The following is a 12,015-nucleotide window of genomic DNA, read 5'->3' as shown; positions in this document are numbered from 1 at the left end:
GAACATGTGATAGTTGAGGGTTAGAGACTTGGTGAGATACATGAGCAGTGACTGTTCTCATGACTCTCAGGCTGAACAACTGCCACAGGGTGAAGCAGCCGCTCACCCAGCACAGGGCAAAGATGAGTCTTTGGCATGGGATGGTGGTGAAGGAGCCCACCCTGCACATCCACACCAGGCTGCAGAGACCAAGACAGAGAGAGCACCAGGGAGGACACGGGAGCTGCCCTGTGCTCAGCACCTGGAGCAGGAACTGAGACACAGGAGTGAGTTTTTGCCAAGTAAAGCAGCTGTGAGAGCGATGAAAGCAAGGTTTTCCTCTGGGAGAAGGGCACAGAGGTGAAGTGACAGACTTGTGCAGATGTCCCCAGAGTCGGAAGCTCTCTATGGGGTGGGCAGTGTTGGTGTTCCCCTCAGCTGGGACACCCCTGTCCCCACAGAGAAGGAGATGAGAGATTCTCCCCAGCAGTTGCGCTGTGCTGGTGCTCTTACTTCATCAGTGCCTTGTTCCCAAATTCCTCATCACCATCATTTGTCAAATGTTAATTTCCTCCGTAGATCTGGCGGGCGCGGAGCGTGATCCGGGGCAGCGAAGGCCGCCAGGCTCCCCCGTGAGCCCGGAGCAAATGGTGACACAGCCCTTTGTGTGGCTGCAGCCACAGTGAGTCTGGGAACACAAGGAGCTGGAACACTCCCCATAAAGCCAGGAGGGTCACTTTGAAGGCTGCTCCCCATTAATCACTCGTGGTGGATGTTGGGCCGGGAGTGCTGGCACGGGGCTGAGGGGCAGCGGGAGCCTCCACCGCGGCTCCAGCTGGCTGTGCCGGGCCACGCTGAGCCGCCAGCCTCCAACCGGCCACAGCTTCCAGCTCCTGCTCAGCACTTACCCATTACTTCATCACGTTGCCGTGAAGTTTATCACTTTTCACACACACAGATACAGCTGCACAAAGCACAGCAGCACCACGCTGCCGGCTCCCTCTGCCCGCTCCTGCCCCTTCTCACTATCGGGACAGAGAATGAACAGTTCACATCTCCTCCCCAGAAAGACTGACAGATTTTTAAGCAGTACAACCTTCTTTTTAACTTTCTGGTATCCAGTAAAATATTCTTTTATAACTCCTAATTACGCTTCACATTTCTTCCCGTTTAAATTCCTTCTCCCAAAAGATCTGTCACGTAATTGCTTCCAGCGTGGTGAAATTGGCTCAGATACATTTTTGTGTGCATGTGTCTGTGCATGTGTGTGTTTAATACTCTATTTCTGATCTGAGTTTCACTCTGCCCGAACACCAGGACAATACAGCCAAGTTACTTTTACGTAAGGCACTACTGCATTTAGTTTGGTGATTGGCTGGAGTGGAGGTAACAGCAGTGTTCTCCTTGGGAGCTGCTCTGCTCTTCAGAATTAAAATTCACAAAGTCCACGGAAGCTTTAGTGCAACTTCATAAAGTCCTTCAGTGACTCTACTGCAGTAATGTAATTTACTCTCCAACACGTTACAAAGAATTATCTCAGAAAACCAAGGTGCTGGGAATGAGCAGCAGAAGCGGATGAAGGAAGCATAGTCTGTGTTCTGGATCACTCTCCTGGTCTGTTACTGTGAAGAGAGGTATCACTTACAGTCCCTGCAGAAACCTGGAATCACAATCGGCAGGAAATCTGTGTCTAAAACACAACCCAGAAGAGATCCCTGAGATGCCTGTGGTGGTGGTGGGAGATGGACACTCGTGACAGGCAGCACTGACATGGATCCCTGTTTGCCTGCATGGGTGGAGCAGGAGCCTGGGTCTGAGACAGAACTGCAGGAGGGAAGGAAGCAGAGCCAGGACCTCCCTGGGCTTGCTGAGGAGCGTGGACCTGGACCAGCACTGCAGTAACCGATGAAGAACAGCCCCTGCCCCCAGCTCCCAAGTGCAACTGGGAAAGGGCCATCTGGGGACTCTGGAATTGCTGTATTTGCCTACATAACTCCAGTTTCTAAAACCATTCACTCAGACAAGGCTTTATCCACCCCTGCCTGCTTTGTCCACAGAGACTACTTGGTGTGCAGCACAACCTCCTGGGGTGCAAAAACTCAAGGGGATGGAGCAAGCCCTGCTCTGTTTGGAGAATAGGATGGCTCTGACCCTTGCCTGCTAGGAGCTTTTCCATGTTCCTCTGGGACACCTCCCTGTCCAGCAGCAGAGTGCAGACCCCAGGCAAAGGCCCTGTGTGCTGAGGGCAGAGGCAGGTCCAGATGGACTCACCACTGGAGCCGCTGCCTGTGGTCAGGGATGAGCTGGGGCTGTGTGACAGCAAAGATCAGGACTTTGTGGCCCGTTACAAGTCACTCCTTGGCCCCTCTCCCTCCTGCAGCACAAGCCTGGGCTGTATGGATGAGAAAACTTGGTTTGCTGGCGAAGGCTCTCAGTCCACCTTGGAGAACACTGGCCACCCCTCCAGCCCAGCCCAGCCCTGCCTGGCAGCACCAGGCAAGTTATTTACACTGAGATTTTCACAGGTGGCCACTAATTACACCCCTGCAGCTTTTCCAGGTGCCCCATGCAAGGCACCTGAGCCAGATGTTCCAGAATTCAGGATACTGAGAGCCACAGCCGCAGCCCCCAGGCCTGGCTATCTGCCCCATGCCCACCTGGGTGCCCCGTGCCTTCCTGGCTGCCCTGTGCCCACCTGGCTGACCTGGACACCTCGGCCAGCCCTGGGCAGGGCTCTGATCACCATGGCACTCTGCTGCCTTGTGCTCCTCACCTCCTTCCCTTCTCCAAGGCCGTTTCCCTGCTCAGCCCTGCACTGCATGGCTCCTTGGTGATCCGGTATGGAATAAGTATATCAACTCCTAGTAATTATCTCTAATTAGGGTTAGTGATTATACTGTTGGGTTGGAGAAAATCAATCTCTGCTTTTCCACTGGGGAGGGCAGGTAGAGCTGGGGTGTGGAGGGAGGAAGCACCAGCAGCTCCCTTCGTGCTCCAATCCTCTCCGTGAACCTCTCCCTGCCGGCACAGCTCTGGAGCTGCCTGTTCCAGGAGCTGTGTCTGCCAGGTGGCTGCCAGGACACGGGCTCACCCTGCCACTGGTCTGGACAAGGAGGGGACAGCCCACGCTGTGGGGAGAGCAGAGCCAGGGCTGGTGGCACAGCAGGCACAGCATGAACAGACGCTCTCAGTTCTGGGCACTCCCACAGGACAGGGCTGGGGGCTCAGGGGCTGTGTGGAGGCACGATGCAGTGCAGGGTGCTGGAGCTGCACAGGCTCCCCAAAACAGCAGCACGGAGCAGAGACCTGAGGACATCCCACGTCTTCTCTGGGCACAGGGCTCGCTCAGCAATGGGGCAGGGCCTCCTCCACCAGCCCAGGGTGCTCAAAGCCCCATCCAACCTGGCCTTGGACACTTCCAGGATAGAGCAGCCACAGCTCATGAGTGTCAGTAACTTAAAGGGCCTCAGAGCTGAGTATTTGTCTTGGGGACACAGGATCCAACTCACCCACCACTACAAAATCCCCAGAACTACTGTTCAGGTGACTTATATCAAGCCTTGCCCAAATCAGCCTCTAACAACGTGTTCCTCCTGTCCTGACTGCCTGGGGCAGACTGAGCTCTGAATGACATGAATTGTGAAAACGGGATAAAAAAAGGCCAAATTCTTGAGAGAGAAAGCACTTTGTGGGCTCCAGACTGGGGGCACAGAATTAGCAGATGCTTTTGACACTTTTGGCTTCACCTTCTCTTTGCCTCGGTATTCCTTCTTTAGAAAGAAGTAACAGCTGAGATAATCGGGTTGCAATGCCTGGAAATATGAAATCCATCCTAACTGTAGCATATCCTAGCAAATAAAACCTTGAGCTGACCCAGCAGAATCTCAGCCCTCCAGCCTTCTGTCCAGCACTAGAACCAGGCACCAAGGACTGCTGGTCCTGTCCTGCCTTGTGCCATCCCACTCGGCTGCAGCCACACTCTTCCTCTTCCCACTGAGTCCCGATAATTTTTAGCTTCCACTCAATGCAAAACCTTAAACCAACAGCTCAAGCCTCACATTTGGATTCATCCTCCACCTTCAGACATGCAGATAAACATTGGTAAGAGGTTACTGTATGACTGTAATGGTGAATGTATAATATTTATAATATACATATGAATTTGCAGTATTTTATACATGATTCATGATGCAAAATATTAATTACAGATAAATTTCAGCAAATCTCTCATCTCAGCTTCATCTTCAGACTACAAACAATCCTTTAACATATTACTGGGAAGGGCAGAATTCCCACACAGAGGAATAGACAGACCCTCACCCTCTTCCTTTCAGCTCAGCATTCCCATGTCCGAGTAACAGAATCCCAGACTGGTTTGGGTCAGAAGTGAGCCCAGAGCTCATCCACTCCCAGCCCCTTTCCTGGCCCTTGGCTGAACAGCAGTGACTAACATTGGACTTTTACAGCCAGACTCTAGAGAAAGCCAAAGGAGCAAGCTGAAATCACAGCTGGAGGGAGGGAGGGAGGGGAGGGAGGTAGGGATGGAGGGCACGTCCCCACAGCTGGCACCGAACCAGCTGTGCATGGGCACTGCCCCCACCCCGGTCCCAAGCAGTACCTCGGGCTGAGAGGGGGGCACTGGGGGCCCTGCTCTGGCTTTCACTCTGCTGCCCGGCTCACAGGGACCGCAGAAAAGAGCAGACAGGACCCTGCCTCCGAGCAGAACACACCGACACGACACGCAGCGGTCGTGGAGCCACGCACTGTGCCTGGAGCAGAGCAGCCATGGGACTGCAGGCAACTTCCAGGAACAGCAAAGTCCATCCAGCTTTCCCTCCAAAGCGTGGGGGACAGGAGTAACTTGGGATCACATGGACACATGGCAGAGCAGGGTGACATGAGCTGCTGGTGGGGGGGAAGCAAAAGCAACTTTGTTTTGGAAGTCAGAACTGAGCTTTCCCTCCCGAGTCCCCAATTTCCATTCTTTTGTAGGTGATTAATGACCCTGCTCTGACCTGAAGAATCTGTTGTGCAGCCGAAACCAGGAGAAAGGTAGGAGATGATCCACCAGCCTCCTGTCTGCCATGACCTGCACCACCCTGCTCTCACTGCTCTTCTTCCCTCAATGTCATTGTCCCCCACGGCGAGCAGCGGTGTGCCAGGGAAACAGGTTTTCCCTTTTCTTTGTTAATTCTTCCCTCATTACATTTGAAATTCCACAATCAGTGTGCACTGTAATTGTCGAATTTGATGCTAATGATTAATGAATTAAACATGGATCCATCAATTAGTCCTCGGAGAATAATTCTGCATAAAGCAGCGGATAATGTAATTACAGTAACAAAGATAATGAGATGTTAACATCGACGGAGCCCGACGTGACACGATCACAGCAGGCTCAGCAACCCCGGCCTGGGGGAGCCAATCCCTCACTCTGCAGAGGCAGAGCATCGGGGGGCACGGGCCTGGCGGGGGGGCCCTGCCACCGCGGTGCTCCCCGGCACCAGCGCCGTGCTCTGCACCCGCCTGCCCCGTGCAAACGCTCCCGGCCACCCGCTCTGGAGGCCACTACAGAGCTGTCAGGATCCCGAGCTGCCTGGAGACCCGGCACCAGCCCCTGCCATCCCGAGGCCAGCGCAGGATCCCTCCCACCAGCCCACAGAGGCCCAGGGACGGGCACGCTGCCACACTGTGCACCGACGGCTCCCTGGCCTGTGCTGTGCAGCCAGGAGTCAGTGCCAGCACACAGAACTCGGCCCAGGGACAGCTGGACCCTCCTCACCTCCGAGCAAACAGGAGCATCAACCAAGCTCTGCATCCCCAGCAGTGCCTCCCACCACCACACACCCTGGAAAGCGCTCTCCCTGGAGGAGATGCTGCAGAAGCAGGAGGAGGAAGAGGACTCACACTGGCCCCAACACGTGTCAGACCACGCAGACTGTTCCTCGGGCTAAAGGGAACTGACCATGAGCAGTCCCCACCCAAAACTCTCCAGAGCTCGAGCTCACAACTCTGTGCTGACTCCGACTGGCCCGTCCTGCTCAGCCTCCCTGGCACTGAGGATGTGGCTCCTGTCTGCTCTCCTGCACCACTCAGCAGCACATCCCACAGGAGACTCATGGTCCTCAGTAGGCTGGAGAATCCCCCAGGAGCCCCCCAGAGTGGAGCAGAACTTTCCCCTTTAGCCTGCTCTCTTCACTCTTGTGCTCTGGCTCCCCCACGTTTGTTTCCTTCAGACCCATCCCTGTCTGCTGCTGGAACACCTCCCGCTGCTGCCTGCAACCACGAACATCTCAGCATTGCTGCAGCCTCTTCCTTCCCTTCTCTCCACTTCCCACTCCAAGGCAGGCTTCCTAGTGTTCAGCTCTTGACATCCCCTGCCATCAGGGAGCTGCAGTGCAGGGCCAGCTGGCGTGCTCTGTGCACGGCTGTGGTACGTGCCACGTACAAACCTGCACAGGTGCCTCGACCACGGGTCCAGTCCCTCCCTGTCCAGCTCCCCCTGCTAACAGTTTGGAGCAGGTCCCTACAAACCTCTGGGAAGCAAGAACCCAGGGCTCAGCTGGGCTGCCTGCTGAAGGCTCTTGTGCTGACACTGTCTCTTGTGCCACCATCTTTCCTCCCTCACTGAAGTCCCTTTTCATCCCATTGGCACCTTGATATGAGCTGCCCTTGTTCCTTGAGCCAGAAACATGCAATGCAGCACAGCACAAGGCTGGGTGAACCTGATCAACCACAGCAAGGATGCACCTGGGGGGCCGTCAGGGAGAGGGCAAGAGAAGTGACATTCCAGTGGGAAGAGGAGCAGCAGGGATTTGAGGGAGGCACCTGACCCAGCAGTGCCACACCTCCAGTGAATACCTGCCTTCAGGCCATAGCACCTGTGAGCTCTGGCAGGCGATCTGATCATCCCTTTCCTGCCCCCTCCAGCCCAACCACTGCAGTCCCACCCTCGGCCCTTGGATGGCACCTTCTACAGGACCAGGCTGCTCCAAGACCTGTCCAAACTGGCCCTGGACACTCCCAGCAATGGGGCAGCCACAGCTTCTCTGGCCAACCAGTGCCAGGACCTCACCACCCTCACGTGGAAGAACTTCCTAATATCCAATCTAGACCTCTGCTCCTTCAGTATAACACCATTCCCCCTTGCCCATCACTCCAGGCCCTTGTCCAAGCTCTTTCTCCAGCTTTAGACACTGAAGGGCTTTAAGGTCTTCCCCGGAGCCTTCTCTTCTCCAGGTTAACACCTTCAGCTCCCTCAGCCTATCTCTGCAGGAGAGGGCTCCAGCCCTTGGAGCATCTCCATGGCCTCCTCTGGACATCGGGAACTCATCCAACCCAAAACAAAACCAAGCTTAACTACAGCAAGTAAAGTTGCCTTCTTGGATGGTTTAAATACTGGGGCACAATCATGACTGAGCTCAGAGCCCCCACTGGTTTCACAAACACAACTCCCTTCCTCATTGCTACTGTATTTAGCTGGAAGCTGTCTATACCTGCTTTGGAGTCACTCTGAATCCTCACCAGAGCACTGCATCCATGTATTTAATCCACATGCAGGGAAAGGTGAGATTTATTTTTTTTCCTCTTCTCCCCTCTACGTCCCTGGTCTTTCCTCACCCCAGGTAAGGACTGTGTGTGCAGTGGACATCAGCCAGTGCACTCACTTACCTTTGCAGAGTTCAGGTCCCAGGGGAACCACAGACACTTGCTCTGAACTCTAACCACTGGCAACCTGGTTTTGCCCAGAGACTCCGGGGGCAAGACAGCAAATCCTTCATGTTTCCAAAGTTTGTGTCCTCCGGAGATTAACTTGTGACTGGCAAAGAACTGCAAACTTTGAAGTGCTTCCTCTCCAGTTCCCAAAATATGTGTCAGATGAGAGATGCCCAGTGGATACAGAAACTGCCTCATCTGTAGTCCCAAAGGTGGAAAAACTGCGAGGTCACTGCTAATTTGAAGACAGGCAGATCCTCCATCAACCCTAAACCCAATCCCTAGGCACTGCACAGGGCTAAGAGCACATCACCTCAGAGGGTCTGTGTCCCATCAGTGCACTTGGTGACTGCATCCACTGCTGTTGGGCTTGGAGGCATGAGAGACAGAGAAAAAAATTCCTCAGAAAAGCCCTGACTGATTGCACACCAGAAGAAAAACCCTTCTGACACTGCAGACACACCTGAGCCAAGACAGGACACACAATATGTGCTTAAAGCTGCTGTCCTAGTGCTGAGCCCTGTGTGGACACACCCACGGTGGGCAGCCCACAGCACTGCTCAGGGGCCCAGTGGATACTGGCCAACAGGGGATCCCAAAGCCACAGACCCTACATGGCAACTCGTACTGTAGGGTCCCACCCCTGCACACACACGCCCAGCAACACCCACAAGCGGGACTAAAGCACATTTCCTCGGCAGAAAACTGGTCTCATTCTAAAGGCTCAGGCACTGATAAGTCCAGCTGCTCTCCAGATAAACTACTCCAACATTAATTTCCCCCCTGCTAGGAAACTGCATCTCCTCTCCCATGTGAACTGCTCTAACTCCAGCTCCCATGCCCTGTGCCTGCTCCAGCTCTGCGGCCCACACTGAAGGGTCACGTGCCGTGCTGACTCCTTGGCACTGGTTTTCCAGGAGCAGGGATCAGGAATCCAGGTACATCCCAACCCGCTCCTGCGAGCCCAACAGGACTGCTGGAAGTAGGATATGGGGTTAAGTGAGCAGCTGGTTTGACACCAGCATAAGCTCCTCCGTGGTTTGAATCCCTCCCCCAGCTCTGATACCTCTGCTAAGTCAGAGCTCAGACAAGGCACCTCTGACATGCAGGCAGAGCAGTGTCCCTGTCCAGAATCAGGAGCTGTCCCCACCCTGGGGCACGCTGAGTGTGGGCCGTGATGGTGGCGAAAGAGAATCTGTACAGTGAAGAGCCAGGGCAAGGGACAGGCAGAGCTGCACAGCCCCGGTCAGAACACACTGTTTGTCCACAGACGACTTCTGACTTGACAAGAACAGCGGTTTGGGTTTGGGAGGGCTTGTGATGTCCTCCTTGGCACCGTGTGAGCAGTGATGTTACTGTGCCCCATTCCCTGTCCGTGCCTGTGTGTGTGTGATGCCAAGGACTCCAGCAGCTCCTGACGCTCACCCCAGCTGCATCCCCCCTCCGCTCGGCCCCAGGACGGAGGGGGTCTGAAGCACTGTGCTGACAGCACAGAGCAGGAATAAACAAGATGGGGATGTGTCACCCAAGCTCATCCCCAGTGGCAGTACTGGATTTGGAAGGATTTCTGTGATCAGCAGCACCACCAGCACTCCTTCAGCATCCCAAACAAAGCCTTTTCCATAACCTGCGCACCAGACTGTGCCAACCTGGGAAGAAGGCAGCCGGAAACTGCCCAGCCCAGACAAGGACACCAGCCCCAAGGATGCAGTTAAAGGCTCTGGGAAATGTGGGCAGGAAAGCCCCAAGTTCAGCAGTTCCTCCAGGCAGGGTGAGAACCTCCCATGGCGGCAGCAGCAGCAAGGAGGAGCGTGGCAGAAACTCTGTGAGAGGAGGAGTGTGACAGGAACTCTCTGTGAGAGGCCAGGGGGGCAGCCAGCCTCCCAGTCCCCCCTCACCACACTCGGGGGAAACTCTTCAGTGTGCACAGAGTGATGATCCCAAACCAGATCTTCACCATTTCTCCAGGGGAAAGTGAGAAGGAAATAAGCTCCCCAAACCAGAAAGAAACAGAGGACAACTTGTCAGGAACCAAGAGCCTTGGGATTTCCTTTGGTTTAGGGAGCAGCAGCTTCCACCATGCTCACCAGCCTCAACACGCCCCTCTGGGGGAGCAAATTCCTCAGGGGTTCACACTGCCAGTTAAATCCTTTGACATTCTTCTGTCCTGGACACCAACCAGCACAAAATCCTAAGAGCAGCTTACCTGGGACCTGCACGGAAATGCTAACGCCCACCAAAGGGACTCCCCAAGGGTGGTGAAAGCAGGACACTTCAGAGGGGGCTCTGTTCTCAGCCCAGCAAAGCCAGGGGCTGCTGAGCCCCTGGAGGGATGCGGAGGGACGGCTGCTGGCTCTGGGGCCCCCACACAGCTCCTACCTGTGCCTCCTGCCAGCTGCGAGCTGCTCCTCTCCTTGGCCAGCCCGTTGGCCTTGGGGCTGGCGCTGGGTGCCGCCGCCGCCGCCGTGGCCCTGGGGAGCCGCTTGCCCGGGACCTTCACCGTCGTTCTCAGCAGATCGATCTCCTTCCCGTGGACGTTCTGCATGTAGTCCTGCAGCAGAGGCAGAAGGGTGGAAGATCAGTCCTGCCCCAGCCAAACACGCTCAGCTCCCCCATCCTCAGAACCGGCACTAAGCCCTGCCGGATGCCAGGACAAGCCCATTTGGGAAAGCATGGTCCGGGATCAGAGATCAGATGGAGCCAAAGGGCAGGCAGGTGGCCAGCACTTCCTCCTCCCTATCATCCCTTGTTTAATGTCAGCACTCAACTGCAACAGCTAATAATATAATATAATATAATATAATATAATATAATATAATATAATATAATATAATTACAGCATAAGCAATGGCATACCTAAAAATTCCCTGTCAGGTCACAGCCAGGATAAGAGAACCCCAAACAAACAGAACTCAGGTAACTCCCTTGCTCATTCACCTGCAGAGCTTCCTATTATTCAAAACTTGGTACTTCCACCATTTCTTCTGGTAGACAATGCATTATACAACTAAAACCCCATGTGCAGACTGTAACTATCACTCTGCCCTATTTTTCAAGAGCATCTCACCTTCCAGTCAGAATGAGGGTGCAGACTCTCAATCTCTCCTGAGCATTGTGCCCCTTGCTGTGCCTCCCACCCCTCCCTGCTCCGTGGGGCACCGTGGCTCTTCCCCGGCCCTCTGATGAGGCCAGCTCCTCCTCGGGCTTGTGCCCTCAGAAGGGGAAGACCCAGCCTACATTACAGAAGGGAACTCCTGGTGAGCTCCTGAGGGAGCAGGGACCAACACTGGAGCTCAAGGCTCTGGGAGGAACAGGGAGCTGCGGACACCATCCCTGGGCTCCTGTGCTGCCATCGGGAGAGGAGCCACAGCTGTCCAGGGAGAGCTTGTGGCTGCTGCAGGGGCTTGGGTTTACTTCAGTTCACAAGGAGGTCACCAAATATATTAACTCAGAGATGATCCCTGTTTCCACATCCAAGAAAATAAAGACATGAACAAGCTCAGTTTAAGAGCAACGATCCTCCCATCCTGGACCCAAAAGCAGGTGACCGGGGCTGCACAGGCCATGCTCTGTGCTCTCAGGTAGTTATTGGCAAGGGTCATGGTCTCCCAATGCACCTTCACACCTCGGTCTGAACTCCTCTCTTCCCACTGACGCCCATGCAGGCATCCTGCCCTCACAGCACACCCCAGACATGGGGCAGCACGTCCTCCCAGGCAGCCTGGCTCAAGCCTTGGCACTCCCCACTCAGAGCCCCGGGTGACTCTGACACCACCAGCCTAAGCAAACACCACACCGAGCTGCTCCCCGCCGGGTGTGGACCCGGTGACAGCCCTGGGCAGGGACCCTCAGAGGGGCTGGAGGATTTTCCCTCACTCAGCACAACTGCCGCGGTCGCCGGCTGCCTGCCAGAGCGAGCGGTCACTGGCGCTCGGCTTTTATTACCTACCATAAAACAGCAATTTCTTCCCAAGCCTCCTCGCTAATTACCCAGCCAGTTCTCTCATTTCATTTTATTACTGGAATTAACAACGAGTTCAAAGCGTGGAAAGCTATTAAGATGTGTGATTAAGCCACATTCAATTAGTTTCTACAAACAATTTAATTGATGTTGCAGATAGAATTAACAGAAGGTGATTGTGTGAATGGCTCCACTGGCTGCAAAATGGGAGCTGCTTCCCTGGCTCTGCGCAGCGCGGCCGGCGAGCCTGGGCTCAGCCACACACCTTCCCAGCAGCAGAATTCTCTCCAAGGCTTTGGGGAAGTGATGGGAAACTGCACAAGGCACTTCACACAACTTCTTTTCCTGTCGCTGAACGC

General features: G+C 54.7%; 1 protein-coding gene across 2 annotated transcripts in view; it reads right to left on the bottom strand.

The window, feature by feature from the left end:
* The window catches only part of AGAP3 (ArfGAP with GTPase domain, ankyrin repeat and PH domain 3), a 109,497-nt gene that overhangs the window by 24,618 nt on the left and 72,864 nt on the right, over window positions 1-12,015 (bottom strand). For both annotated transcript variants that reach the window (XM_066202902.1, XM_066202894.1), the window contains exon 11: window positions 10,075-10,246. In XM_066202902.1, the coding sequence (XP_066058999.1) occupies window positions 10,075-10,246 (172 nt within the window). The remainder of the gene's footprint in view (window positions 1-10,074; window positions 10,247-12,015) is intronic.

The sequence above is a fragment of the Chamaea fasciata genome, unplaced genomic scaffold (genome assembly GCF_029207755.1).
Source record: "Chamaea fasciata isolate MVZ Bird 193981 ecotype frontalis unplaced genomic scaffold, bChaFas1.0.hap1 SCAF_1, whole genome shotgun sequence".
NCBI classification, from domain to species: domain Eukaryota; kingdom Metazoa; phylum Chordata; class Aves; order Passeriformes; family Sylviidae; genus Chamaea; species Chamaea fasciata.
The sequence above is the reverse complement of the archived record's forward strand: the minus strand, read 5'-3'. Positions and strand labels throughout refer to the sequence as shown.